This window comes from Poecile atricapillus, chromosome 10 (assembly GCF_030490865.1).
Source record: "Poecile atricapillus isolate bPoeAtr1 chromosome 10, bPoeAtr1.hap1, whole genome shotgun sequence".
NCBI lineage: Eukaryota > Metazoa > Chordata > Aves > Passeriformes > Paridae > Poecile > Poecile atricapillus.
The window spans coordinates 2010823-2034181 of NC_081258.1; the positions used below are offsets into that span (position 1 = coordinate 2010823).

General features: G+C 48.6%; 3 protein-coding genes across 3 annotated transcripts in view; all 3 read right to left on the reverse strand.

Moving 5' to 3' along the window:
• The window catches only part of LOC131582744 (hydrocephalus-inducing protein homolog), a 56410-nt gene extending 52558 nt beyond the window's left edge, over positions 1–3852 (reverse strand). Inside the window, exon 1 of the mRNA XM_058846212.1 lies at positions 3746–3852. Coding sequence (XP_058702195.1) covers positions 3746–3852 — 107 coding nt within the window. The remainder of the gene's footprint in view (positions 1–3745) is intronic.
• Positions 3853–4208: 356 nt separating this feature from the next.
• Positions 4209–9344, reverse strand: LOC131582561 (hypoxanthine-guanine phosphoribosyltransferase-like). The gene is made up of 9 exons (XM_058845876.1): positions 9318–9344; positions 8833–8939; positions 8210–8393; positions 7808–7870; positions 7250–7267; positions 6971–7053; positions 5934–5980; positions 5185–5261; positions 4209–4256 (listed from the first exon to the last, which is right to left on the reverse strand). The coding sequence occupies exons 1-9, from the start codon at positions 9342–9344 to the stop codon at positions 4209–4211; spliced, it is 654 nt and encodes a 217-aa protein (XP_058701859.1).
• Positions 9345–13844: 4500 nt separating this feature from the next.
• Positions 13845–23359, reverse strand: part of LOC131582745 (hydrocephalus-inducing protein homolog) — a 57810-nt gene continuing 48295 nt past the window's right edge. Inside the window, exons 47-57 of the mRNA XM_058846213.1 lie at positions 22890–23122; positions 21677–21825; positions 20531–20723; positions 19873–19981; positions 19032–19286; positions 18544–18686; positions 17981–18202; positions 16666–16826; positions 15699–15805; positions 14676–15123; positions 13845–14007 (exon numbers count right to left, since the gene is read on the reverse strand). Coding sequence (XP_058702196.1) covers positions 13845–14007; positions 14676–15123; positions 15699–15805; positions 16666–16826; positions 17981–18202; positions 18544–18686; positions 19032–19286; positions 19873–19981; positions 20531–20723; positions 21677–21825; positions 22890–23122 — 2183 coding nt within the window. The remainder of the gene's footprint in view (positions 14008–14675; positions 15124–15698; positions 15806–16665; positions 16827–17980; positions 18203–18543; positions 18687–19031; positions 19287–19872; positions 19982–20530; positions 20724–21676; positions 21826–22889; positions 23123–23359) is intronic.

Sequence of the window (23359 nt, forward strand, 5' to 3'; positions counted from 1 at the left end):
GCAATATACCCAGCCAGTCCTGCAGGAAAAGCAGCTTTAAACACACCTCTAAGTAGGCACTGATCCAGAGAAAGCACATCCATTCCCCCTGCCCAGGGTGAGTCCCCTGTGCACCTGGCAGCCTGCAGAATCTCTCAGGCACCCAACACATTGTTCCAACCCAAAGCATTAATGCAATTACTTTTGTTAAATCTGCAGTAATTCCTGCAGGTCCTTGGCCTTCAAAGGCCAGCACTGCCACTGTGGAGGGAATCCTATGACCCCAAGCATTTGATGGTGACCACAGCAAAGCAAGAGGTGGCTATTTCAGCAGGAGAATGGCAAATGGCAAATTTGTGCCTTTGTGTCCCCAGCCTTCCCCCCATTGTTTCAGCAATGGCAGCTCCACTCCAGCAAACCCCAGCAGTTTCAGCAGAAGTTATTTGTGTTGGCTTGGTGCAGATCAGGACTCCAAGTCCACCACTACCAGCAGTTTGCAATGACAACAGCACCTGGACACTGAGGTATTTTGCTGGAGGCGAGCCTGTCACAAGCACACACCCTCTTCAAACTTTGCATCAGACAGAAAGGAAAAGAGCAGGAAAAGGCTACCTTCTGACCAGTCTCACTCGTGGGTAGAAATGGGCCAATTCTGGGCAGACTACTCTCCCCAGCACTGGCCTCATTGTTGTTGAGCTTCTCTCTCGGGAATCTAGAGGGAAGCAGCTGAAAGGCAAAAAAAACCCAGCAAAAGCATCAGAGATGTGCTTGTTCAGAAAGGCTTTTCTTGAACAAGTGGCACTGGTGACTTAATTGGTGATCACATCATCTAGGACAGTCCTGGAAGCTCTCTAAGTTACTTGTTGAAATACTTAGCATCAATAAATTAATAATAGAGCAGAATACACATACCCCAACCACATGGCTGTGTCCCTCAGCTTCCCCATGATTTGATGGGACATGTTTGGGGATTTCTGCTCTCTGGGCATTTGTTTCCTCTTTAGTTTCACTGGATTGAGGCAGTGATCTTTTCAGAGAGTGGGGAGGAGCTGTCAGAACTCCCTAACTCCATCCCTGCACAACACTCAAAGCTCACAGCGAGGAGATAGCGCTGCTGGGTGAGTCCAGGAGATGCAAGAAAGCAAAGTGGCACCAAGAGTGAGTGGCACAGGAAAGTGTCCAGGTTTTAGTTCTCTCTGTTAATCAGCATTTGCTTCCTCTGTCTGGGCTCCCACAGCCCTCCACAGAAGAAAACAGAGGGATCTCCTTGACAGAGCCTCAGCAGCAGGGCATCTTCAGTCAAGTGAGCTGCAGACAGCCAAGGGACCTTTGTGGCCCTGACTCCAGTGCTGTGTGCAGGGCTGGATCTGTGCCCCACGCAGGAGATGAGAGAGAACAGCTGCTCTGGAACCTCTGCTGCTGGCACCAGCCGTGTCTCTCCAGGCTTTGGGCAGAGCTGGAGCTGCCCAGGTGCTCAAGGGCAGGTTTGTGAGAGCAGCACAGGGGAGTGCCCAGCCTGACAGAAGGAATTGCTGTGACAAAGGGCAGGGAGAGAAGCGCCTGCTCAGGGCTCCAGCTGGACATTGGTTTCACCTGGCCCCGGTGGCACAGCCAGGGAAGACACTGGAGTGTCCCTGGAGCAACACACGGTGTTCCCAAGTGCACCAGGACAGCCCCCAGCAACAGGAGCACGGCACAGAGAGCTGGGGAGGGCTCTGCAGCCTCACAGTGCTGCTGGACAACAGCAGGGGCAGGGAGAGGAGGGACACCAGGGCCATTTCCAGCCTTAACACAGCCCCAGAGGCTACTTACACTGAAAGACTTCAGTCTTGCCCTGAGCAAAAGCTCAGGAGGTGTCGTTGTCTTTTCTGGAAATCCAGAAGGCATCTTGAAAGGAGGAAGTCGCAGAAGATCAACAATGCCTCAAGAAAACTGCAAGGAGCAAGAATGGAACTCTGAAAATCCAGAATCCAATTCACAGCAGACTCAAGAGATATACTGGTGCTAAAAAATTTATAGTATTTAAAAGTAGCCAAGTGCTTGTTTGGTGTGAGTAGCCAGGATTGTTAGGCCTCTAGTTGAACTACATGGCTAAGTTGTGCAATTCAAAAATGAATCACACTGAAACCTGGAGCTAAAAATCTGAATAACATTAATAATAGTTAGAACAGACTGTAAAAGCTGTAGCTTTAATATTATTAGATTCAATATACTACTATTATTATTATTATTATTATTATTATTATTATTATTATTATTATTATTATTATTATTATTATTATTATTTAAATATTGATATTATTTAAAAATAGCTAGAATGGACCTCTTTTTCTTTAGGCTAAACACCCCTTGCTCTCTCAGCTGCTCCTCACAGGATGTGTGAGAGACTGGAATGATGAGAGATGCTGAAAGCTACGGGGGTTGCTGGCTCATAGTATCACTGAGGATATAGTCCTTGGGGAACAGCTTCCCTGCTCATCTAAGTTTTCTTTCATCCAAACTGTTAGTATTTGATAAATTGTAATGTAAGGTTTAACACTGAATTTCTTCCTATCAGCAGATACCTATGACCACAGAACTATCACTGTAAAATTGCAACAACAGTCCATGTCCATATTTTCCTTCTTTCCTTTCACTTTTGTAATTGATACTATTTTTCCCTAAGAAAACAATTAAGGACAGAACAGTATGAACACACTTATCAAAAAAGTACATTTATACACAAGTGTTTCTAGAATTAAGGATAAAAAGAAATAGACACTTCTTAAGTATCCAGGATCAAGTTAGTAAAATTTTAATGACTATAATAACAATTCTAAATTGCATATAAAGTCATTCCCAATCAAGAACATGTTTTAAAACCTCAAGAATTAAACTTCATTAAGTTATCCCACTGTCTTGGCTTTATGGCTAATGGCTTAAATCTTGTTCTAAAGGATTTTTTGCCCTGTGCCCACCAAAGCCCACCCTTCCCTGAAAATGCCTGCTGACTGGAACTTTGGACTGTGAGTTAAGCCACCTAAGGGAACTTGAGAGAAAATAAAGGTGGCACTATTGTCCTATCATCTCAGGTCTGGGCAGAAGTAATCAACACTGAGGGAGAGAAATGTATCCACACCAAAGCCAAAGGCAGCAGCTGTCCTGAGAATCAGCTCTGTCTGGCTTCAGGGTGGGGAAGTCACAGGCACAGACTCATCTGCTGAGGCCAGGTTTGCACACAAACCTCCCATCAACAGAGGGGCAAGGAGGAAATTTTGTGGCTGTGCCACATCCCCAATGTAAGAGGCAGTGGACACCCATCCTCCCTCCCACAAAGTGGCTCAGCTCTAAAACCTCCCCCCACAAGAAGGCCACATCCAGGGGACATTGCCATGAGGAGCAGCTGAGGGGGTGTCACAACCCAGCCAAGACCTGCAGCGAGCCCCCAGAGCCGTGCCTGAGGCCTTGGACCAGATGAGTGCAGGGGATGCAAAGGAACACAACAGATCTGAAAACCCACAACCCAATTCATGGCAGAGCTGTGACAAAACCCAAAAGTGCAACTTTAGTCAATCTCTAACTTCAAACAAAATTCGGGACTCCCTGTGAGACCAAAGCACCGCGAACTGGGGACTCCCTGGCAGAAAGCAAAGCACCGCGAACTCGGGACTCGCTGTGAGAGCAAAGCAGCAGGAATTGCCCCGCACAGCCCCATTCCCTGTGAACAATTCCCCTGGCGAATGGCCCAGCGGAGCCGTGTGCCCGTGGCCAGGCTGCGCACACCCACCGAGGATCGCGGTCTCCACGCAACTGAAGCTGGAACAGCAGCGCCGCGGGCGCTGCGGCCGCGGTTCCCAGGTAACCCCGAGCCCTGCCCGTGCCCCTGGCTTCCATCTCGGCCTCCGCTCGGGGCCTGTTCCGCCCTCCGAGCTCCCTCGGGCCCCGCCGGGAGCCGAAGGAATCCGCTGCGGGGCCCGGAACGAGCCGGGCACGTTTCTCGCTATGGCCACAGCCCCGCACCCAGCTCCTGCTGCTGCTGCTGCTGCTTCCAGCAGGAAAAATCCCAGCGTCTCCAGAGCTCGTGTTCAGCGCGCAGCACACGGGCAATGAGCGAGCTGCAGCTCCTGCCACTAACGGGGAGCTTCTCCTGCTGCTCCGGGACACGCAAGTAGCAAAAGGAATTTCCCGATGGGATGCTTTATATCACCTAATCAGCAGCCAGAAATCAGTGCTCCAGAAGACTGAGATTATCACATCCTGTATTTCTCTTTGGCGTTCTCTTTCAAAATACAGATGTGCTAAAAGAAAAAAAAAAAATAAAAAAAAATAAAAAGTACAATATTTATCAATCTCTATCTTGGAATGAAGTGTAAGATTGATTTTCAGCTGTATTCCCAGCACTGTGCTAAAAACACACTACAACCGTAATAGTTGGAAGTTTCCTACTTGCAGTAAACTCCAGCTCTTAGTATTCTTTGCAAGTTTATTTGTAATATATAGGTTTATATATTCTAAAGAACTTAGGTTTGTTAAATTACTGCATGCTCCTTAATGCTGCTGAGCAATAGTACAGACTGTTTGTGTCTTCAGCAGGACTGCTTTGTCTTAGGAAAAAGGCTTTGAAGTAAAAAACTTTCTGAGTTAAACAGAATTAAGGAAGTACTTTTGAAAACAAAGGAGGTAAAAATGATCAACCCTATCAGTTTATGATGTTTCCAAGGCTACTACTCTGTGCAGCCTGAAGAAGCTGTAATGGAATAAGGGAAGACTTCTTACAGACATGTAAGATATAAGACATGTTATCCCTAAGTGTATGGAAAACCTTCACCCAGAGTCCCTGCAGGGCTGCTTTAAAGACCTGGTGGCTGAAGAGCAACACAGGGTTGAACTAAGTCAGCCAAATATCCAATTAAAGTCAAATTACAAGTTATTTTCAGATGGGGTCACAGATTGTGTGCTGCTCACCATCCTGGGAGTTCTGAATGTTCTGCAGCATGGCTGAGCCATGAGACTTGTGGAGAAGAATTATAAAAAGGTGAAGCACAAACATTTCTCATGCACCTACACTGCATTACCAACTTGGCACCTTAAAAATGGTTTTGCTCCTTTATTGGAAGTTTCTAGCTGGAGTTGAAGGTTTTTTAATTGTTGAGAAGCTCTGAGTAGAAGCAAATCTTCTTGCTGGGTACCTGATACTTGGCAGTGGAGGAATGTGCATGTACTTACATTTAGATCTCTGAAGTATTCATTGTAGTCAAGAGCATATCCAACCACAGATTTATCTGGGATTTCAAAGCCTGTATCTGTAAGAAAATACAGATCTTTTTATACTTCAGTGGTGGAAATAGCTTTTAAATGCAGAGCTTGTATTCAACACATACTTGAGCTAAGGGTAATAGGCATCATCTCTTTCAGGGTGCTTCCTTAAGAATCTGAGCTATAAATTGATGACAGAGGTTAGAATCTAAACCATTCCCATCAGTCAGTAATATAATTAAGGTGTTAAGAGAGTTATGTTTATTAACAAAATAATTGTTTAAAACCTGGTTATGAGTTAGTCCTGGGAGAAAAGACAAGGAATGAGATTTTACTTGAGTGAAAGTAGATGAACTGTGATTCAGTAGGACTTTTCAGTTTGGAAACAAGGCAAGTTTAATAATGCAGAGTCAAAACAAATGTCCTCCAGGGCCAAAGCAAAGCAACACACAGTTAAGGTTTGATTCATTTCTGCTATCTAAATAGTTAAATTTATATATCAAATAGCTAAACCTGCACTGAGGCCAGCCAGGGGAAAAACAGAAGGTGGTCATGAGGCCTCAGGATGCCATAGCTGGACATTAGTTCACAAGTTTTTATGGAGTTTCTCCCCATTTCTCTTGGCCTTCTTGAAACTTCTGTGCAGTTGTCAGATGTGCTGCCTGAAGGGAAATTGTAAGACTGTGTTTTGGAAAATACTAGAAAAACATGGTACTTACAGTCTGGTCTGTAACCTGGACTCTGACATGTCCTTTTGACGAGCAGGCTGTAAGGCAGAGCAGAGCAGGTTGGTTTTTAAAATATGTCTAAGCTGCAGACTTCCCTTCTGCCACACCTCCCCATAAGCTTCTAAAATCATGCAATTAAATCAAGACAGTGAGATTATTTCACAGAAAGAAGTGGTGTTCAGCCTTGTTGTGGAGGGAGAAGCAAAGGCTCTGATCTAGGTTCATTCTTTATGTCCAAGTGGCTCTGGTTTGTATTCAGTTCTCTCCAATCCTGTGTCTCAGGTCATTGCCCTTCCACGTAGCAATGCCTCAGGACACTGGAATAGCACAGAGGGGGAAGCATGTCTGAGTGGCTGGGAATGATTTTAGTGGGGAGGGAGGGAGAAAAGGACATTTCTTCTGCAAAATCTTATCTATTCTTGGTTTGCCTGTGCACTTCAGAAGAAACTGAGAACCTCCTGGACAGTCCCTAGAAGGCCTGTCTGAATAACTGGTGCATAAAGCAACTGTTTTTATAAAGCATTGTGATTACTTGACAGACACAGGGATATTCCACAAAATTTCCTTTTAGAGACCTACTAAAAGCAGATCTAGAATGCTGCTTGAAGTCATCTTCCAAATGCTGACAGACTCTCAGATTCTGGAAACTTCTAGAGTTGAGGATAGTAAGGGATATTCTGAGTGTTGTCATTCCAGTATTGAGGCAACTGAGGCAACGTTAGAAAACTTATGGAAAGACATCAATTTCCTTCAGACATAAAGTAAGAAACAGGGAATCCATCAGACTTTATGGACTACACAGAAAGAGCTATAAAACCTTTCTTTATTAATTTGAGCAGTGAGGATGGTAGTGCACAGGTAAATTTCCCAGTTCAAGAAACACTTAATTTTCCAGCAGCTGGGTAAGGATTGCTTCCTGCATTTGCTTTCTTCCCCCCAAACTTCAAGCCAAACAAGCACTTGGCAGCATACAATGACTATTCACCCAAATGATTTGAATGTGTTAGTTAGCAGCTGTGTCCTTGTACCTTACAACTTTTACCATCCTTGGTTTCTTGTCTTTTATTTTTGAAAGCAGTGCTTTCATTGTTCTACCAGTCTCAATAATGTCCTGAAAGTGATAAAAAAAATAAGTTATCCTTCAAGTTTGAAAGGAAAATCAGACTGTCAGTGGATTAAATTAGAGCATACCAACCTGGCAGCCCAGTAACTTCATTAATTATTATTTTATATGTAATATGTATTCATTTGAAAAGAAGGGAGAAAAGAATCTGTGTCATTCCACCCCTCCTTCAGTCATTACTTACCTCTACTACTAACACATTCTGGAAGAGATTGCATAGGGAAAGAAGGGAAAGAAAAAAAAATACTTAAATGGCAATTTTCAGCAAACCATACAGCCAAGAAAAGCACACTAAAACCCTCAGATACAAGGAAATTGCCTTGATTTTCAAAGGAGATTGTCACTTGAACTACTGACTGACTTCGGTGCTTACTGAAGAGTCTTTTTGTAAGTATTTATGAAAGCTTAAAATATGGTGATAAAGGCACCTGTGTCAGGTCTGTATCTTGCTCTGTGTACAGCACTGTATTCTAGAGGCACTGAATGAATCAGTTGAGTGTGGTTCATTTCTGGGGGTTCTGGGATAAAATGGGGAATGGACCTTTGGGAGCACTCATTGCTGATCACTTCAAGTTTCCACTGAGATCAGTGGGAATTATTCACTGTTTCAAAGCCCAGCATTTTAAATCAGTGTTAAGAGGCTGGAAGTATGCAGTATCAAAATCTTTAATAAAGATGGATTTCCTGGAAAATACACAGGAACAGTTGTTTTCCTTTAAAAGCTGAAGATGCCAATTCATACCTTCCCACTTAGTGTAGACAGCTCCTCTCCAATAAAACTGATTTTTTCTGCAGGTGACTCATTCTAGAAGGAGAAAGAAGAGATGGAAGTCACATAAAGCATGCCCCAAAGTGTTGTCCTGTATTTGTTTGAAAGGTGAGCTGCTCTTGCTTCTTGCAAGAGGAAGGAGTTTGAGATCTGCCCCTGGCTCTGTCATGTTGAGTGTTCTGCTATGTTTATTCCAGTGAATATATAATATCCACCCTTTGGGGCAGATCAGTAAATCAGTTCCTTTTTAGTATGTAATTTGAACAGAATGTACACATAAACTCAATTTTTGTGGGGTTCTCACACAAACTACCAGTATTTAGAATGCCAGTCTATGGAGAGAGTCAATTTTCCAAAGAAAAGAAAGTTACTCACACAGTAGCTTTTTATTCTGACAAAATCCACGGTAACGGGCACAGATTTATCACCATTTTGATTCAGTGCTTTTATCTGGTCCAGCAAATCAGCAAAGAATTTATAGCCTCCTTTAAGGACACAGAGTGCAACAATGGGATGACTTCCCATGTCTTGCATGATATCTCGAGCCAAACGCTCTGTCCTGGGAGAAAGAAGGAAAAAAAAGGCAATTCTGGAAAGTGTTCTGTGTATCAGAGCTGTTTGTGCATCTATTAAGCAATGTTCAAGTAAAAACTCTGATCTTGCTGTTAGGTTTTTATAACTAGCAAATTGTGAGCACAGCAAGTCACCGGAAAATAAATTATGTATTTGCACAGCATAAGCAGATTTAACCCATAAACACAAATATTGCAGGATAGCTGGGCTTGAAGACAGTTGATGGAACATGGAAGCTTGACTGGGCTTGCAGAGGAATCCTCTCCATGAACCCCCTCTTATTCCAGACTTTAGGACAGAAGTGTTTGGGCTGCAGGGTTTCCCCGTTTCTCATGGGCTGCACAGGGCAGGACCTCAGGCTTTTTTCATTTGGAGGGACAAAAATTGGCATCACTGTCCCTATTCTTTTCTGTTTACCCTCATACCTGTCCAGGATGAGTCCATGAGGAATGAAGACTCTTTCTAAATCCTCTTCATAATGCTTAGGAATGCAAAACAGATTTTTGTTGTAGCCGCTTTCCTCATCTCTTATCTGCAAGGAAAAGGGAAATACATCTAAAACTAGCAACAAAGTCATTCAAGAAAAAGCTTCCAGTCTGTGACAGTGTGAGGAAAAAATTCCTCCCCTCCAATAATGTGTCAAAATAAAAATATTTCTGAGAGTTTTTGATCTTTCTGCTAGAACAATTCACAATCTGATAACTGGAGCTGGTGGCTGAGTTGTGAATGGAGTTGTGAATGCATAACAAGTACTTTGCCCCAGTCATTATGAAATCAATTCTTGGCTATCATCAACTCATTAAAAAAGCCACCCAAAATAATAACAACCTTCCCTCTTGTTCCATTTGCCCTTCTGCAGAGCTCAGTAGCTTGCTCATGTGGTAGACAAGTGAAAATTCAAATGTAAGGCAAGGAGATTGGGATTCCAGGTCAGCATGTCACTTTGGGGTGCTGCTCTACTTTAACCATCGTTCTCCACTGTGTAAAAGAGAAAGCTTTGCCTTCCAAGCATGATTTCACAGCTGAGCCTTTGACATTCCAGCCATTAACTCTCTCAGAGGACAGGGGAGATGGCTCACCCAAAAGGAGAAGCTTTGGGATGGCAGTGAGAAGAGGGGAAGCTGCAGAGGGTGCCCATAGCTCAGGTTTGTTCGTGCCTCGTTGATCGTGGAGAGACGCTGGCAGTGACACTGGCATGGGCTGTGCCTTGGGCTGTGCCACAGCACTGAGAGCAGCTTCAGTGAGTGCAGAGCTGCTCATGCTTTGGTGTTTGGTCAGCCCAGCTGGGCAGCTCAAAACTGGCCCATTTCTGCCTCTGGGAGGCTGCTCGTGCTGGGGACGAGATTCTGTCTGAATTAGAAGCATTGGTCAAAGACAATGATTATTTGAGACTACTGGAACACATAAACACCATCTCTGTATCATTTGAAGTATCAAAAAAAAGCACCTTTAAGGATAGTCACTGACACCAGTATAAAAGTGATGTTTCTGTTGTTTTGTTTTGGTTTGTTTTGTCTCCAAGATTCCCATGTCTATTGCATTCTACTTAACTGCAGCTTAAATGCAGTGATAATTCTCTCTGCAATTTGAGCAGCTTCTTTTGCCTAATCATGATCCTGACTGCGGTATTTAATGGACTTCAGCTTTACAATCTGCTTTTGCATTTCTAAATGCACAGCATTTCTTCTGCACAGCAAGGGGAAGGTCAGCCTTCTTACCAAAGCTGAGCTTCCTGCTGCACTTGATGAGTGACACTGCAACTGCTTCAGCTCAGGTGAGGGATGAGCTTTGTCTGTGTGCATGTACCCGTGGAATAAAGGTAATCTTGAGGCACACAGATGTAAACAGTCATTACTGCTTAGAGCTAGACTGAAATGAAACATTTTTATTTTGTTTTATTTATTTTTATTTTGACAGTGTTGACATTTTTAGAGAAACCTTTATCAGCTCCAGCATGGAGCCAGAGAGAGTTGAATAAGCTTTGACACACAGAGTATCTGCCATAAAAAGAGCAGGGGACAAGCCCTTCCTGGCACTGGGAACACCACTGCTGGTCCATCATGCTGAGGCCCAGTCCTGTCACACACCAACTGCTCTGAAACTACACTCAGAACTAGAACTAGTCCAGGTTTCTGCTTTTAAACTTTTGTGAACTTCCCCTTGAAGCTGTTATGGCAGAAGCGTGAGACACCAACCACGGCCCCAGCACAGGCTCCTCAGGATCACAGGCTTTAGGTACCTGTGACCCGGCGGAGCGGGGGGCTCCGGGCAGATCCTGAGGCGAGGCGGGTCCCCGCTGCCGAGCGCTGCCCCTCGGGCTGAGGGGTGAGACCGCCGGGATGAGGGGTGAGACCGCCGGGCTGAGGGATGGGATCGCCGGGCTGAGGGCTGAGATCGCCGGGCTGAGGGACGGGATCGCCGGGCTGAGGGATGGGATCGCCGGGCTGAGGGGTGAGACTGCCCGGCTGAGGGATGGGATCGCCGGGCTGAGACCGCCGGGCTGAGGGGTGAGATCGCCGGGCTGAGGGGTGAGATCGCCGGGCTGAGGGATGGGATCGCCGGGCTGAGGGCTGAGATCGCCGGGCTGAGGGACGGGATCGCCGGGCTGAGGGATGGGATCGCCGGGCTGAGGGCTGAGATCGCCGGGCTGAGGGACGGGATCGCCGGGCTGAGGGATGGGATCGCCGGGCTGAGGGATGGGATCGCCGGGCTGAGGGGTGAGACCGCGGGGCTGAGGGATGGGATCGCCGGGCTGAGGGATGGGATCGCCGGGCTGAGGGATGGGATCGCCGGGCTGAGGGATGGGATCGCTGGCTTGAGGGGCAGCGGCGGCCCCGCGGTGCTGAGGGCAGCGCCCGGCTCGGCCCCTCAGGAGCCGCCGCAGTCGCAGCCCCGCCCGAGCGCCTCAGGGCGCGGCGGACTCGGGACAGCCCTGAGCCTTCCCCTCAGCCAGGTAGGAAGCTCTTGGAATTGTGGAACCGTCACGGGTGGAAGAGATCTTTAAGACCACTCAGTTCAATGTCAGCCCAGCATCTGCCACTGCAAACCCTAAACCACTAAACCATTTCCGAATATCAGATGCAGAGGCCTCTTTAACACCTCCAGCGATGACAACTCCACCACCTCCCTGGCCAACCTATTCCCAGGCCTGAACACCTGAACAGTGAATTTTTTTTTCTAAAATCTAACCTGAATTTCCTCTCTCAGTGTGAGGCCAATTCCTCTGGTTCTCGCTGCAGGCCCAGCAGAAGAGACCGGCCCCTCCTCACTGCATGGCCCTGGCAGGGAGTTGGAGAGAGCAGTGAGGTCCCTCCTGAGCCTCCTCCAGACTGACTAAACCCAGCTCCCTCAGCCACTCCTCATGGGACATTTTCTCATCCTTTCATGAGCCTTACTGCCCTTCTCTGGACACACTCCAGCCCCTCAATGTTGTTTTCCTCGAGGGGCCCAGAGCTGGGTCCATCCAGATCACCCTGAGAGTGACCAGAGAGACCTTCAGTCTCTGTGGGTGTGTGCTTGGTGTCTCCAGTAACAAAATACTTACAGCCTGGGTCAGGGAAAGTCAATCTTCTGCCCAGTAGGTCCACGGCAATCCCGGTCCAATGGCAGGACCTAAAAAGATGGTCTTCTCCTGCTGCTAAATGGAGTGGCTATTGAGGCTGCCATACTTTATTGAAGGTATTATCTGTCCTTTGGTGAAAGTCAGTCCAGTTAGAAATGTCTTGTCTGAGCCCCCCTCCCCCTGCAAAGCCTGCTCTGTTTCTATCCACACGCAGAGGAGGTTCATGCTGCCCTTCTGGTTTTTTTGTAAGTTCCCCTCCCCTCCAGTTCCTTTGTCCTGGCCCGCAGGGCTGGGCACTGGACAGAAATGGGTGATGTGCCCTCGCTGCCCACAGCGATGGCACCGTGGTTCCCATGGTGTTACAGGTGGTGGTGGGACCGCCACCGCTGCTGGAGCCACCGTCCTTCCTGGCTGTCTATGATGGTCAGCCCCTAAGCTGGCAGCCTTCTGGATCACACCTCGATGATGGTGGTGAGGGTGGGTAGAGGATCCAAGGGCATTCCCATAATGATTTACTTGCATGGATCATTGGCATTTGCTTTTGCTAATTCCAACAGCAAGGCAGAATGCAGCCCTGGCTCTTCCCCCTGTTTCTCCATGTGAACCCACCACCTATCAATAAAATCTAGGAAAACCTCATTAGGTTGCTGCAGAATGATTGTATAACTAGCTTGGGGTTCTCTGGATGGTAACGTGAGGAACGCTTTCTCTGCAGCTGTTTTGATCTTTTCAAGGACTGGCCTCGGCAAAACCCGGGCCTGGTCCTTCCCCTGTGCCCATTCCCCATCGCCGCTCAAGTGGTCGGTTGTTATTTTATTCCCAATGGCATCAAGGGCGCTGTCAGAACTTTGCAATAGCTCAGAACATACGGCCTGTAATGACCTCTTCCATGCCCCCTCCCATGCAAGATATTCTGATGGGGTAAGGAGGCACGAAAATAAATCATGGAGGTCATACAGGACCGAGAGATTGGAGGAGAGGGGGGCCTTTAAAAGGCCCTTAAAATATTTGCTTCCCTTTCCAAACTCTTTCTGGGCTTTGCAAAGTTCTCTTTTGTTTTGAAATGAGAATGGCTCCCATTCTGGAAGCGCACTCCCACAACCACTGAACATAATTGGAGTGGCAAGAGGAAGGGTCTCCTGTTCTGGGTTCCGGTTCCTGGGCTCGTCACTTGTGGCTCACGGGGTGTGGGAAGCAGAAGGAGGGGCGTGGGAACTGCAAGTCAGAAGAGGGTTGGTGGTGCTGCAGGGGAGAGAGGAGGGGTCAGAGGAGGGGATATTATGAAAGGAAGGGGTGGGGACCTTTTCAGGAGGAGGAGCCCAAGTGGAGAAGGAGGGGTCCGAGGGGACAGGAAGGGGAGGGACAACTGGAGGAGGAGAGATAACAGGGGGAGGAGCATCAGGGAAGAAGGGGTTGGAGGTAGGAAGAAGGAAAGGATTTTGGGGAGGAGAAGTACAAGGGAGGGGCCTGGCCATGTGGTCCCCACCATCTTGTGCTCTCCAGGAGCCATTTTGGGTACACCAGGGAGGAAAGGGTGAACGGAGTAACTGGAGATTGGGGAGAACTGGGGGGAACCTCAAAATGTACTAACTTGGGGGTTTGAACTGGGGTAGTGGGGTTTAAGGAAAGATCTCTGGCACCATGGCTAACAGTTAACATTTTATTAGCAACTGGTTATTAGCAGTTAACTGAAACTTAAGTTATTTAACAAATTAACAAACAAATATTTAGTTAACTTTGTTAATTAAAAGATTATGTGCACTGGAGCTGGGAAGGGGAGCTGCAGAGGTGTCATGTAAAGGGTGGGAGACCATCAGCAGTAGGAAACAAGATGTTGCCGGCTCCTGCTGGATGCTCCAGCTGACACAGATGCTGTCACTCTGGTGTTGGTTGCCAGTGCAGCTGCTTCTTGTGTCTCTGGCCTTCGTCTGTCTGCTCTAAGGCAGAGCATTTTGGTTTTCCAAAACGCTTCCACTCCCGGGCTCTGCCTTTCAGAACCACCTGCACCGTCCTGTGAGTCTGCTCCAGGTTAGGAATGCTGGGGAGAAAGGGACTGGTATTAGCCAGACAAACATTTCCAGCCAGACGCTTTTCTGTCTCCTTGCAGAGCACCCAGCGTTGCATCCTCCCTCTGTGCAAGCAGTGAGCAGCTCTGTGCAAGAAGCAGAGCTGGGGACTGGCTGGTCCCTGGGTTTGTCATTCTACACCTTATAACCCTTCAGGAGCTTAATGTTTCATGCAGTGTCTTTTGCCAGTGTCTCCCTCCCAGGGCCAGATGATCTTTCTGCGCTCCTGTGGGAGCTGCTGCCTCTCTGGGGCTGCTTGTCTCCAGGCCCACCTCCCCATCCCAGTCAGAGGGACTGAAGGGAGGGTGTTAGGGGATGAACCAGGCTGTGCTTGGTGATGCCCAGCAATAGCACAAGAGGCAACGGGCAGAACCTGAACAGGAAATTCCACCTGAACCTGAGGAAGAACTTCTTCCCTTTGCGGGTGACAGGCTGCCCAGAGAGGGTGTGGAGAGTCCCTCACTGGAATTATTGCAGAGCCCTCTGGACACAGCTCTGTGCCACGTGCTCTGGGATGACCCCGCTTGAGTAGGGAAGTGGGACCAGATGACCTCCTGTGGTCCCTTCCACCCTGTCCCACCCTGTGATTCAGTGACAGCCATCAAAAGTGTGAGTTGGCAAGTGTGTCAATGTTTCCTACCTGCACTGCATGGTGGTCTCAAAGTTCCCCACATCCTTTGGCGAGAACAGCACATGAAAGGTCTTCTTCTGGCCAGGAGTGATGGTGCCGAAGTTGGGGTTGATGGAGAACAGTGACTGGTCATGGGTGACATCTGGGAGGACTTCCAGGGAGGAAGTGGCACGCTGCGGGGAGAGACTCCGTTCCTTGGAGCGGCACCGCTTCTTGGAACGCTGCTTCTGCTTGGCATCCAGCTGCTCTTCCTCAGAAAGCTGCTCCTGGTCAGAATCTGGCTGTTCCTGCTCGGAATTCTGCAGCTGTTCCTGCTCGGAATCTTGCTGCTCCTTGGCAAGCCACTGTAGGCGCCGCAGCTCAGAAGGATGCGTCTCAAAAGGATGGTCCTGCTCCCTCTGGAAACGAAGCACCAGCTTTCTGCGCTGCCTTACAACAGGAGCAGAGCTGAGCCGACCTGCAGAGAGGAAGAGGACACCATTCAAAGACAAAATCTGTGTTCCCAGCAACGCTGCCTCCTGCAGCACATAGGTGGAAGAGAGCTGGGATGCACTCGGAGCATCTCTGGCCAAGTTCCAAGCAGGGAACAGAGCTTCTGGGAGCAGGGTCTCTGCCTGCAGCACACACTCCTGTGCCAAAGCAGGAGTTGGTTTTAGACAGTGACTTTGCAGCTGCCCTGGAGTGGGGGACTGCACACAGACAGTGGCTGCAGGGCAGCTCACTCGTTACACCATTGCTCTGCCCAGTCTCAGACTTCTCAAAGCAATGACCTGATGTCCCCTTTCCCAGTCCTGACCCAGCACGTGGCTCTCCCCAGAGCCTGGCTCAGCTCCTTTGCAGAGCAGAAGTGGCAGAGCAAGAACAAAAGGGGCGGAAAGGCAGAGGGGGAAAGGACAAAACTCTCCAGCTGCAGCTGGGAAGGTGCTGATGAAAGTGGACGTGTGGACAAGAAGGAAAAAGCAATTCAAGTCTTGGGGTGAAGGGGCAGGGTCTTCTCTCCAGGCCCTCAGCTACCAAATGAAATGCCCTTACTCATCAGAGAGGTTGAATATGGCATCCTCACTGCTTCACTATCTGCAGGTGCAGCTTCCTCCCAGAAGTATTCCAGGGCCACCTTCCCTGTGTTGTGCATCCTGAAACTGAAACACAAGAAGGAGGAATTAAAAAAAAAAGTCCAATAAATAGAAAGCAAATAGTACACTAACATTGTCTGAGGGACTCCTGCTACCACTTTCTGCTGAGGAGCATCTTCTTCCCCAGGCAGCCCTGCCATGCTCAGACTGCTGTCTTGTGTGGCCCAGAAAAGTATTTCAAAGCCTGGAAGTTTAAGAGGAAAGGGCCAACATGGTGCCCAGGATATTGAAGCTAAGGGGCTTACTTTGGACTTTCTTTAGGTCTTGCTTTGACTGCAAACTTATTCTTGAGCAGATGAGGACAGGTGACACGCAGCGAAAGCAAACCCATGGCTGTTCTCAGCAGAAAATGGCAGCATTGAGCCTCTCCTGACCAGCCTCTCCTGCTTGGCTTGGCATGCATGTGAACAAGCCTGTGCTGGTTTTGGCTGGAGTGGAGTTCTGGGAAGCAGGCACTGGGTCAGCCCTGGGCAAAGGTGTCACAGCATTGTCACAGTACAGCTGGTCTGGACTGGACACAGTGAATCTGGCCATAACACAAATCCAATTCAGCTGGCCTAGCTCATGCCTGAACGTGTTCCCAGATAAGTTACAGGGGACCCTTGGCCAGCCCCATCCAAGCTGAGAAGTGAGCACAGCCCTGGCCAGGAAGTTGGGCAGGGAGAGAGATCTCAGCCAATGGCTGTCTAGCCCGGGAGATTTGCACTGGGTATTTCAGTGAGCTCTGAATAATAAACGAGGCTGTTTTGTCTCCTGAGCACCTGGAGCACCTGGAGTCCTGAGTTTTGTCTCCCCACCCACGGCCAGCACAAAGTTACACAAAGGCAGCTCCCGCTGGCAGGGCCCTGCCTGGCCTCAGCACTCACGTGGCTGTCCTTGTCTGGAAGGGCCAGGTGTCCTTGAGCTGAACCACGACTGTGTCCAGTTTGAACTGGGCGTAGGCAACCAAGGCACTGAGGTACAGCTCGGCCTCCTGGCCGCTCTTCTTCAGCACAGTGTGAGCCGGTTCCGGGACTGTCTCCACTGTCTGCAAACAGAGGAGAAAAGAATCACTGAGCAGAGCCCAGAAAGTCAGGCTGAGAAGGGAATCTCTTGGCCTCCAAGATCAGCCTCATAGAGGGACTAGAAAGGACCATTCACTTTTAGTTCCCTGGAAAGATGACAGAATTGGGACTGTTGTGCTGCAGGAGTTGTTTCTGCCCACTGATCAAAGCAGTCCTACCACAGCTGTTAATGTACCCATGGAGACTACAGCGGTGTTCCAATCCCTGTACTTCAACCTTGGAGAGGGACTGACTTTTTCCCTGGTCCCCTAGAAATCCAGCAGGTCTCAAAATTAGGGTTAAGTTCCCCTGCTGGAGCTCTGTGGGTGGAAAACCCCATGACTGAAGACTTCTAGGAAGCATCTTCTTGTCTTAGGAGAAAGTGCTCTCCTGATGTCACCTGTGGAGCAACAGCCACACTGCTGGCAGCTGGGGATGGGCATTTTGGGACGTGAAAGATCTCACTAGGAAAGTCTCCAGCTGCAGATGTTCTGATAGAAAAGAGGATGGTTTAGAGGCCTTCAAATGGTCCAGAAACTTGGAAAGAACCTTCACCCAAGCTGAGTGTGTTTGGCAATACTGACAATAAAAGCAAGAGTCTCCACACATGATCCTTCTCCAGACTCCTCCATACTGTCATACAGTGCCTGGGCTACTCCATGATGAGATAACCCTCCCAATACAGAGACCACAACCAAAATCTCTGGTATCCATGGAGACAAAACTTGGAGTTCACCAGCAGGTGCAGCAAAAGTGTATTTGTCTCCACTTCAAAAGAAGAGACAGAGTGCAGCAGACTTAACTCCTTGTTGGTGAAAGGGCACCACATCATATGGAGAGATTTCAAACACCATAAAATGAGATAATCATAAAACACTGTCTCCCATTCAACATGGGCTGCAGCACTTGTGCTTGTGGCACAGACTGATAGTGTGTGGCTAATGGTCTCTTGTCTAAAGGCTTCTCCTCTTGGGTGAGGGTCGTGTGCATCCACCTCTCCCCTAGAATGCACTGCTGGTGAACCTCAGGGCTGTCCAATGTCCAGAGGAAGCAGGAGCTGCTCAGCCAGCAGTGATGGTGTTATGGTGGTTCTTTTTGGAAAAGCTGTGGTGGCTTTTTTTGCCATTTTGCTTCTTACCTTCTCTTTTTCAGGCCATTGGGCTGCTGGGTCCTTCCCAGTGATGTCCTTCCACACGACAATGCACATTTCGTCGTCCCAGTCTGGAACCTTCCATGGTGGCAGCTCAAATTTGATCTTGGTCACCTTACATTTCACAAGGTGCCTCCTGAAGGTGGCTGGGACATCTGATTTCAAGGTCACTGTGATGGCCTTGGTGCAGCCAGGGTGGAGATGTCCCACCTAGGGAGAATCAGGGAGTCAAGACCAAACAGGAAGCATTGCCAAGGGCAGGACTGATAGCAAAAGGGACTGATGTGGTGAGCAGCTGTGCCAGGAACCTGCACCTCAGTGTGGATTTATGTGAAGTTGGACAGACAAAAGTATGAAGAGAAGGTACCACCTCCCATAACGTGAAGCCTTTTCTGCAAGGCTGGCAGCCTTGGCCCAGCCAAGCCAGGGACTGCATCTCCCATGTGGCACTGGAATGGGCTAGCACTGGCATGGGAGGTCTCCCTGCCAGCTCCCAGGAACGCCAGGGCAGGGCTTGAGCAATGGGGAAAGGCAGAGCAGCCCCCACTCACCCTGGGGCAGAACTGGAATGGGACGTCTGCCTCCCACTCGAAGCGCATGAACGTCATGCCGGTGTGGTTGGTGATGGTGAAGGTCCTGTGGCAGGGCTTCCCAACAGGACAGTCCCCAAACTGGATGTGGTTCAGTCTGACAGCTGTTAAGGAGGAAAGCAAGGGATCTCAGCATGCAGGGAGTTCCACCCCGCCCCCCTCACATGCACAGACTCCTGTATGTTCAATGCTTCCTTGCTCCAAGCCTTCCTCCCTCTGGCAGGGAGCTCCCCAGGCAGTTCCCCATCCCACCACTGTCAGGGAAACACCCTGGCACACCCCTGAGCCAGCGCCATGCAGCACAGCACACACTGCTCTGCATGCATGGCTGCCACACCCACGGGCCTCCATGTCCAGGGGTGACAGCCCAGGCCTGGCTAGAGAGAGGACACACATGATCAGATATTTTCTTCTTCCTTGTTCCCCCTTGGCAGCCTCTCCTCTCTTACCATCAATGATGTCTTTGTTCCAACTGCTCTTATCATTCCTCAACTGTGGGTCTTCCTCTAGACAGTTGAGGGTGAATTCATCCTTGTGGCCTTCACCCACCAGCTCTATCAGGGTCTTGTCAGAGTAGGTGTCCCCCACTAAAACACGGATCTTCCCTTCCACACGTCGAGCCAGGGTGGGATCGAAAATGACATCAAACTCTGCCGATTGCCCACGATGCAGAAGCAGGAGAGGCTTCTTTGGGGGCTTGCTCTCTGCACAGCAATGGAAATCAGAATTAAGTGATACAGTTGTACAGAGGAAATATTTCCATATCTGAGGAACAGAAGGTTGAAACCAGCTGCCTTCTGAGCACAGGTTCTACCCGCAGTGGTTCCAGACCCTCTTCTTATGTTCACCAGACTGCCATCTCCAGACACATCACCACTTCAGCAGCTTAACCTCAGGTTGATGCCCAGCCCTCATTCCATCGCTTCCAGCCAGCTCCAGCCACATGGAAAGCTGAGCCAAAGAGCACTTTTGGCTTCTGCTGGCTGCCTGTGTGCTCAAGGGCTGTGTCCATTCAGGCTGGGACCTTCCTGCATGCTGCAAATACCTCAGAGGCTCCCCTGAGGCAGTGACAGTCCCCCAGAACCCAGCCCACCACATCTAGAAGAACACAAGAACTTCCTACAACTTGCTAGGAGGAAACCCTGCAAAAAGTCCCCATGAAAAGCTCGGGGGACAGAGAGCCCAAGGAAACAAAGTGTGTCTAACATCTGGCTGCAGCTCAGAGAAGCCAAGAGCAGGGCACACGTTTTCCCTCTGGGCACGATCGCACTTCATGGTTAACAAATTTACCATTTCCAACAGAGTCCTCTCCCACATCTTCAGTGTGGAATCTCTCCAGTGTGGAGCGCCTGGCTTTCAAGAAGAATGCTCCATGCTCATCCTCCAGGTGTAACATAAACTGAGAAAAGGGAACACAGAGCACAATGATACTGGTGTGAGTACAGGATGGCCCAGGGACTGACACCACAGTGCTGCTGGTCCTGCACAGGAACCCAGCACCTCTCCCACTGCAAACAGCACTGAGCACAAAAGTTAAGTCAAACCAGCTGGGAAAAAGGGCTGTTTAGAGGCATTTGGATTGAACCAACACTGAACCAAACAGGACAGAAAGCAATAAGCAGAATATAATTAAACCACAACTAAGTTTGCTTAAAATATAGTAAGCTGGGGAATATAACCTAATGGAACTGGAAAATCACACATGTCCATGAGAACAAACCTGAAAGACGGGGGGAAAATACTCCACCACCTTTCTTGTGTTCAACTTAAAGAAGAAAGACTGGATGGAAAATTTTCAAGAACTCCCTTCTTGGAGAACAGATGTCAGTCCCTTGCTTAAAAAGAATTTGTGACACCTCTTGCCAGGTCTGCCATGGTTTTTGGGACCCTTCCCCTGTGCCACAAGCACTTATTCCCAAACCAGACCATTCCTTGAGCAGGTGCTCACCTTGACAGGTACGATGCCGTTGTTACGGACGACCAGGGGGAGCATCTCTAAATCCCCCAGCTGGAGCCTCTGGAAGCGCAGCACGGCATTTCCTCTCTTGCTGCGAGCTCTTGGGCACACGACTGTCACCTGCGGCTCGTGCCCCCTCCCACTGATGGTGAAGCTCAGGGTTTGGGGCTTGATTTTCACAGAGCTGCAGGAGAGGCACAGAAACAATTCCAGCTGGCAATAACCCATTTCTCACTGGGCAAGCCAAGCAGCAAGGGCAATCCACACTGTTTTCCCTGCCTGCTGCTCCTGTACCCCACAACACAGCCCCCCACCAGCCTCTTCCCAGTCCCCTCAGGGCCATTCACAAGAGGAATCTGCTCCAAAGAGCCAGAGCCTTCCACAGTAACAGTTAAAAGTAATTTCACTTCATTGAGTCATGCAGTACAGCAGATACATAATGAGGCACCAGATGAGATATGGCAAATCCCCTGGCTGCAGTGAGATGAGACATAGGCAACAAGCAAAAAAAGCACAGCATGAAAGCAGAACAAAAGCAAGAAGGCAAAAAGAAATCATTGTCACTATCCACCAAGATGATTTCCAAGAACAATACAAAAGCAATTGCTTATTAGCAATTAGACTTCTCTTGCTCCAATTCAGCCACTAAAGGCTTGAGGAAGGGCAGGTCCAAGCCCCTGTACACAGGTCCCAGTGCAGAGGAACAGGGCTCCTCTTTCATACCGGCTCCCATCACTCACATGAAATAGCTTCATGAATGCAGGGAATCACAGAGGATCACTTAATGTCACAGAAACAAAGAGGAAATTGTGACTGCTGACTTGCTGCCACAGAAACTGATCCATCTAAGCTTCTGTCCTTGGAAATGCCCAGCTCAGCTGTAGCACATCTCAGTAACTTCCAGTTGGCTACCGAATATTTCCCTGTCTTCCTATTTCCTCATCCAGGCTAAACCTGTATGACAAATCAGCCTCATTTTTCTGCTCTATCTAACAGTTCCTGCCTCCCAAATCATCTCATGCCGAGTACTCTGCCTAAGGCTCCTGAGAGCATTAGAGCTAACAAGAGGTCTGTGCCTTCCCAGTGGAGAGGCAGCTGTCAGTGAGGCCTCCCCCAATATTTCTCAGGGTCAATTACCGTTTGGGGATGACAAGGGAAGCCTTAAAAGTGCAGTCGTAGTTCTGCTCATCTGGTGGGGTGAAGGTCACTGTAGCAACAGCGTGGGATGAGCCAGGAATGGACATCTGGACAGGATGCAACTTGAAAACGGTGATAGGGCCTTTTTCCTTGGGGGAAGCCAGAGAGCAGTGTTAGGAGAAAACACCTTCCAACATGACACAGTTTTATTCATAAAGGCATTACTGAAAACAGCATGTCTGTAGTGGTTTAGATTTGCTAATTGGAGTTTCTCAGTCAATGCACTAAATAACGTGGTGGGGTTTAGCACTGGCTAAAATCACCAGGGCACTTACTCATTTTTTGTTGTGAAATACAGATAAGGAGAAGGGTAAAACAGGTTTAAAACTTAAAAGGAATAAAGAAACTTTACTAACAGAACTACAGGAATAAGAAACATCAGAATAAAACCTCCAGAACACTTTTTCTCCCCCTACCCAACTTTTTCTTTTCCCAGCTGACCACTGGGAGACAAAACCTGGGACGGTAAAGCAGCATCAACTATACAATAGTCTTTGATCAGTTCTTGTAAGGAGAAGAGTTTTTTCTTGTCATGCTATGGAGACTTTTCTACAAGAAGCAGTTTTCTCCTGGCTTCTCTTTTCTATGAACAGCAGCCAGCCAGGTAAAAATCTTGCATTGTGACAGTTCTTCCCATTTTCACAGCCCTCCTAGAGGTGTGTTTATGGGCTGTGAACTCAGGGGGTATTGTTTTAAGGATGAGTTGTTCAAGCAGGGAACACTGACCTTGTGCTAAAGCATTGTGTGTTCTGAGTGCTGGCAGCTGCCCTGCCATATGTGGGAGGTGGTCACTGCATGGAAAACCCTGCAAATAACCTAGAACTGGCCTTCAAAGAGAGGAAAAGCCAGGGAGCCTGAGGAAATGCTCTGCTTTGAGCCCTGGCATGTCAGTTCATAACAGCCCCTCTCTGAGTGTGCTTCCAAGAGAGGTTCAGAAGGATTCACTTCTCCCACCAAAGACCCAGAGGTGTGAGCCAAAAGCTTGCCCAAGACATGAGAATTGAACACAACTGTTCCCTGGCTCTGCTGCTCTGCCCTGAAGTTTGACCTACACTGAGCTAGTGTGGGCCACAGGAAGCAATGCATCTGGAGAACAAAACAGCTTTCACACGGCCCTTAGAGGGCAACCATCTCCTTGGCCTCCTGTTCTTACCTGTCCAGGCAGGGGGTTGATGGAGAGGACCACGTCACACGGCAGACCAGTTGTGTTGTAGATGTTGAAATGGGCTTCAGCCTCTTGCCCAACCAGAATCTTGTTGAAGATGAACTTGTTCTCATCTCTCACAAACAGGCCCACACCGTGCACAGAGAGCAGCTTGTGGCTGAGGTCAGTGCTGCTGCAGATCGGGTACTCTTCGAAGATTAACATGGCATCCTCAGCAAATGCTGTGGACAGACCAGAGGGATGAGCATGCAGAAGCCTCCCTGATGAATTCATCTGGGCCTTGCTGGCCTCTGAGAAGGCTTGGTAAGCTCCTTCTGCCCAGGTAACTGCTAAACCCAGCTTTGGGTGGGAGAGCTGGCTATGAGGATGGAGCTCAGTCCACCTCAGTCTTAAAGAGCATTGCTTTCCTTCTATCCTTCCATGTATCCCTCTCAGCCCGGGAGGGATGAATCCACCAG

Excerpts from the sequence above, each read along its gene's own strand:
- LOC131582561 (XM_058845876.1), bottom strand. The coding sequence starts at position 9,344 with ATGCTGACCTGGAATCCCAATCTCCTT. Across the intron at positions 8,940-9,317 it reads CCTGGAATCCCAATCTCCTT|ATAAGAGATGAGGAAAGCGG; the intron begins GCCTTACATTTG and ends TTTTCCTTGCAG. Across the intron at positions 5,981-6,970 it reads AGGATGGTAAAAGTTGTAAG|CCTGCTCGTCAAAAGGACAT; the intron begins GTACAAGGACAC and ends TCTGCCTTACAG.